The sequence below is a fragment of the Amphibalanus amphitrite genome, unplaced genomic scaffold (genome assembly GCF_019059575.1).
Source record: "Amphibalanus amphitrite isolate SeventyFive unplaced genomic scaffold, NRLGWU_Aamphi_draft 000996F_arrow, whole genome shotgun sequence".
NCBI lineage: Eukaryota > Metazoa > Arthropoda > Thecostraca > Balanomorpha > Balanidae > Amphibalanus > Amphibalanus amphitrite.
In genome coordinates this window covers 38,492-43,669 of record NW_024882490.1, presented here as the reverse complement: position 1 = coordinate 43,669, position 5,178 = coordinate 38,492, and the positions used below count along the sequence as shown (strand labels likewise).

The window sequence follows — 5,178 nt, the reverse complement described above, 5'->3', positions numbered from 1 at the left end:
GTCAGAGCCCAAATTGTGAACTAGCAAAAATGTCGATAATTTTTATTTTGACCTGACCTGTGACGTCATCGGTGACCTCGAGGTCAATGAAAATAGGTTTCGCTCGACAGTTTTTCCAGGGCTATCAGACATCGTTTGAATTTTGACTATCGGCCCAGTAGTTTCGGAGATAGTCACTCGCGTTATGGAAAATACCCCAGTCATGCGCGGGTTAATTATTTTCTCCAGATTGTTTCATTTCATCCATCGATTGATCAATTAACCCTCGCATGTGTGCGGCGTTTTCCAGCTTCTAATGTGTAGGGGGGGGGTCGGTTGGACCCCCCCCTTGCCGTTTGGCCCCTGATCGAGCTAGAGCTTCGCGGAAAAAACGAGCGTGTTGCCCGTGACGAGAGGAAGCCGGTGATACCCAATTTTAAGGTCCTAGGTCATTGGTTGACCTTCCAGGTCAGGTCAATGACCCAAGGTCGGGAAAATCGGGACCTGTTAGAAAGTCGTAAATTGTGGCTGCTAAGGGGTTTTTCGGGGTGCTGATCACGAATATCGTGTTAGTTTTGATCACAGATGATGTCTTTAAGCATTTAGACCAGGTCGGGTCAGGTCAGGTCAGGTCAACCAGTAGGCGTCGTGACGGGTATTCGTATTACGTGTCAACCGCCTCTGACAGCTTCGTAACATGTTACGAAGTCCCCAAAACTACTTCGTTAATGTTCAAATGGTTGCTAAATTCGAATTCAGCTCCAAAAACTAGCCTAGAAACATGTAAAACTCGAAAAAGTGAACCGAGGTCACCAAAGGTCAATGACCTGACCTGACCTTCAGGTGACCTTGACACCCACCCTAATGCATGGGAGTAACATCAAATCACATGTTTGAACGTTTGAAACCACGAAAAGCTTGCAAACGCGCGGCTAATGCGAGCCGACATACGCGGAATCGCGATTCCGGCCAAACATGGTCTCGGAAAAGAGGTCACAGGTCAAAGGTCATTAGGGTCAGGGTCATGAAATTTTCAGGGTATGTGTAAAATTGATCAATGTGAGGGTACTGAAAGTTTCGTCGCGATCGACCGCTTTTTACGCGAGTTATTCGCGAAAAACCATGGGGGGGGGTCCATCCGACCCCCCCCCTACACATGCGAGGGTTAATTCATTAGAGCATTCAGTCACTCATTCAATCAGCCTGTCATTCATTAATTAACAGAAAGAAATGCACTGTCTCTATGTGACTGTAACAGCAAGACTCTCGACTCACTGCTTGCCGATTTGCCTGTAATATTCCCAAAGTCAATAGCCAATAGCCACGACGCTATGAGGCACCGTGACCTTTAGTTGGATACCGTAAAAGATACCGTAAGACTAAATCAGCGGGTGGATCGGACCATATCTAATGGTAGGTAGTACTGCCTGTCTGGCTTCTGTCGGACACTATTGACTCGTAGATGACGGCCTCACGTTATAGGCGATTCAAAACCGCGTGAGATTGCGTTTCTGACGAATATCACACACCGCACACGCCGAATTATGTAGATGGCAGCTGCATTTACAAACTCCGTCAGTTTATTTTTGTAAACAATTCAAGTACATTTATGCCGACAAGTACGACGTTTTTTTTTTTACATCGGTGGGGCCTTATATCTTCAAAATATCTGGCTCATTTTGTGAACAGATATAATTAAATTGTGGTCGATACGGATACGCGTTGAAGTATTTTCTTTTTCAAGTGTACATAAATGTATGTGAATAACTGTAAGGAACTGTGGGTGTAATGCAGGTACGATAAATCCGCCGCTCCAGGCGCTGCAACCGACGGCCTTCACTGCAGGATCCAGGGAGGAAGGGGGGGGGGGGGCATTTGTGGCAAGGGCCTGAAATCGACAAAAAAAATGCGTTCTTTTGGGAGGGGGTGGGGAAGGGCAATAAAACGAAAACTATCAGACTTTTATGTAGAGAAGTTAATGTTTAGCTGCACAGCAGTGCGTAAGGAATCGAAATACGATTAGTTTTTGGTATTTGGAGAAACTTTTTTGAGATTATACTTGCTCTCCCGCAGCGTTCAATACCCCCTTTCTTGACCAGCCAGTGACGGCGAAAGTGACACAATGACACGAAACTGACATGTTTCAGTACCTTTAGTTTAATAAATTTGACACGTTTTAAAAGGAAAACGTCGTACCTAATAAAGGTTGGCCGTAATTGAGATCAGAGTACGGGCGAGATTGCGGTAGGTTTTGCACATTTACATTTCCGGTTATATCTCAGAAACTAATCGATCTACGATGAAGCCATTTTACACGATCATGGCCGGCTTGTGAACCAACAAGTCGATCGCATCTTTAACACTTAAAACCTTAAGACGACGAAGATATAGCCTGAAGTACACTAAATTTTATAGGTGCAAAACCTACCGCTAAATCCCGCGAGACCTGTACCTAATGTCATGGCCGGTAGGTTAGACATGCTAGACATCGATCCATTACAATGACCATTACAACAATGACCGTACCTATTATGCCAACGTCCAGACGTTTCCTTATCAAACGTTAGGTAGGTCTATTGGAAACTTTATGATTGACAAGTATATTTTTGTAACAATGTTAAGTGCCAACCTCCTGTTTCAGCCCGCCGTTTCTTCCATTTGCGGAGGGTCGCTATGTCGTCCTACAAGCCTGCACCACCACCACCTTCGCGCGTCCACACGGCGACGACCGAGGCGCCGTTCCAGGCGGCGCCGACGCGGAGGACCGAGAGCGGTGAGCCGCGGCGGCCGTTCCGCCAGCCGGCCAGGAGTGTGGTCGTGGCGCGCTGGGGCGACGACGTCCAGCTCGACTGCAGGGTCGAGTCTAGCAACCTCATCGTGAGTGAGGCGACGGGACGGCACGACAGCCGATTCTGTGGGCGGTTCTGGTACAGGCCAAACCTATTTTTTGTAGCTCGTGCTTATTTATCGATAATTTTACCACGTTCTTATCGTTTCATGCAAGTTACGCTCATTTGTTGCTACCTTTGTATTTTAATTGACGTTATGCTTACCTATCATTTGAAAGCCAAGCGGTTTCTAAACGATAAAGGTTCAGTATCTGCCAGTCTTCGAATGACACTAGCCCCAGAAGGGCAAATCAGGATGTCTGTGGTTGTGCACAGCCAGTCTGGAAAGTACCGCGCATCGGTGCGATGCATCCAGCCCGACCGAGGAAGGGCTGCTAAATTTGAGAGTCACCGATCCAATTGACCTGGGGAATGGATGAGGATCCCAGTTGATTCAGTGACTCTCAAATTTAGCAGTCCTTCCTCAGTCGGGCTTGAGGGATCCACCGCACTGTTGCGTGGTACTTTCAGGACTGACTGTACTTTCGCTCCTACTGATCTTACTAACATTGCTGGACGGACTGCCCGCGGCGCAGGTGACCTGGTTCAAGAACGGAGACACCTTCATCGCCATTGAGAACAGGACATTCATAGACGACAGTCGAATCGAGGCCCATGTCTCTGAGGATGTGAGGACAATTTATCATTTATTTACCTTCGGAGTGTGTGCTTTGGTCTTTGTACCCAAGTGTAAAGTGTTTCCATGATCCATACAAAAAGACAACTAGAATCTAGTTGCCGAAAGTCACATGCGTAAAGATTTGTGTTGTGTAATGTGTATGTAGGTATCTGTGTGCACTTTACTTACAAAGGGTGTTCGTTTTTTCGTGACACTCTGTGGGCATGCACATTGCACACATACGCGCACATCTTACGCACACGCGCTTTCAAATCACCGGTTTTCTTTCTTTCTTTGAGCCGCATTTTGTAGCCCATATTCTATAAAGCTATGTATGTAGTTAAACGTGCTTTCGAACAGCAGCTGGGCTGCAACAGGGGCTCATCGGCGGCACCTTGCGACAGGGTTTGAACTGGGCTCTGCGGATCCGCCGTGTGATGATGGATGACGCCGCTCTGTACACGTGTCACATGGCGCTAGCACCAGATGACGTCATTGAAGTCGAGCTGGACGTAATTCGTGAGTATAGATCAGTGGCGGCGGAACACCTTTAATTAGGGGGGAGGGGGTACTGCCGACTTTTGGTCCCATTCTTTCCATGTAACGCAAATAGGGCTAATGTTAGAATGGCAAAATTAAAGGGGGCACCGGGGCACCGTCCCCCTTTTGATTTACGCATTTTAACATTAGCCAAAATGGCAAAATTAAAGGGGGCACCAGGGCACCGCGCCCCCTTTGATTTACGCATTTTAACATTAGCCCTACGGGCGTTGCATGGAAAGAATCGGACCAAGAGTCGGCAGTGCCCCCCCCCCCCAATTGAAGGTGTTCCGCCGCCAGTGATACGCAGGCGGCAAAATGTATGACCTTTCAAGAAGCGATGAAAAGTGAACTCGTTTAGGTGCCAGCTGCACAGTTAAATTTTCAGAAATCTACCTAAAATATTTAGGTATTTAGGTTAGGTAAAATATTTTTGTACTTATGCAACATTCAGGTAACGTGAAAAGTCACATCATTTTTTACAGCTTCACCTACCCTTGTAGTTTCCTTGCTGATCAAATAATTGTAACAGAGCTTCTCTCAGTTTCCATTTCGAGCCCAATGTCGTTGCTCTCTGCCTGCAGCCGCGATCGGAGACTGCGGGGAGCTTCCACCAGCCAGAGTGAGCAGTATATTAGGGGACATCCTCCTACCCGACTTCGAGACAACTGCGGACATGTGTCCTGACGAGAGCGAGATACGGAGCTGCTGATCGATCCAGTCTCTCTCTCTCTCTCTCTCTCTCTCTCTCTCTCTCTCTCTCTCTCTCTCTCTCTCTCTCTCTCTCTCTCTCTCTCTCTCTCTCTCTCTCTCTCTCTCTCTCTCTCTCTCTCTCTCTCTCTCTCTCTCTCTTTCTCTCTCTCTCTCTCTCTCTCTCTCTCTCTCTCTCTCTTTCTCTCCCTCTCTCTCTCTCTCTCTCTCTCTCTCTCTCTTTCTCTCTCATCCGCAAAACGTCACACTGCCGGACCGGGTGCGCAACACCTGGTTGAAGCTGCTGGACAAGAAGACACAGACTGCCGTGTTCGTCATGGGCTCCGTCACTGCCGCCATGCTGTAGAAGAACATAGAGGAACAAGGAACATGGCGACGTCGTGATCGGAAGGTTCCGTGACGTCAGCGCCAAGCCGCGCACGGACGACGTGAAGCGTCTGG

At 47.8% G+C, this 5,178-nt stretch overlaps 1 protein-coding gene across 1 annotated transcript; it reads left to right on the top strand.

The window, feature by feature from the left end:
• Positions 1-2,624: 2,624 nt before the first annotated feature.
• LOC122368996 lies at positions 2,625-4,841 on the top strand. Its single transcript, XM_043343349.1, has 4 exons — positions 2,625-2,856; positions 3,404-3,496; positions 3,891-4,005; positions 4,611-4,841. The coding sequence occupies exons 1-4, from the start codon at positions 2,653-2,655 to the stop codon at positions 4,736-4,738; spliced, it is 540 nt and encodes a 179-aa protein (XP_043199284.1). The 5' UTR covers positions 2,625-2,652; the 3' UTR covers positions 4,739-4,841.
• The last annotated feature ends 337 nt before the right edge of the window (positions 4,842-5,178 follow it).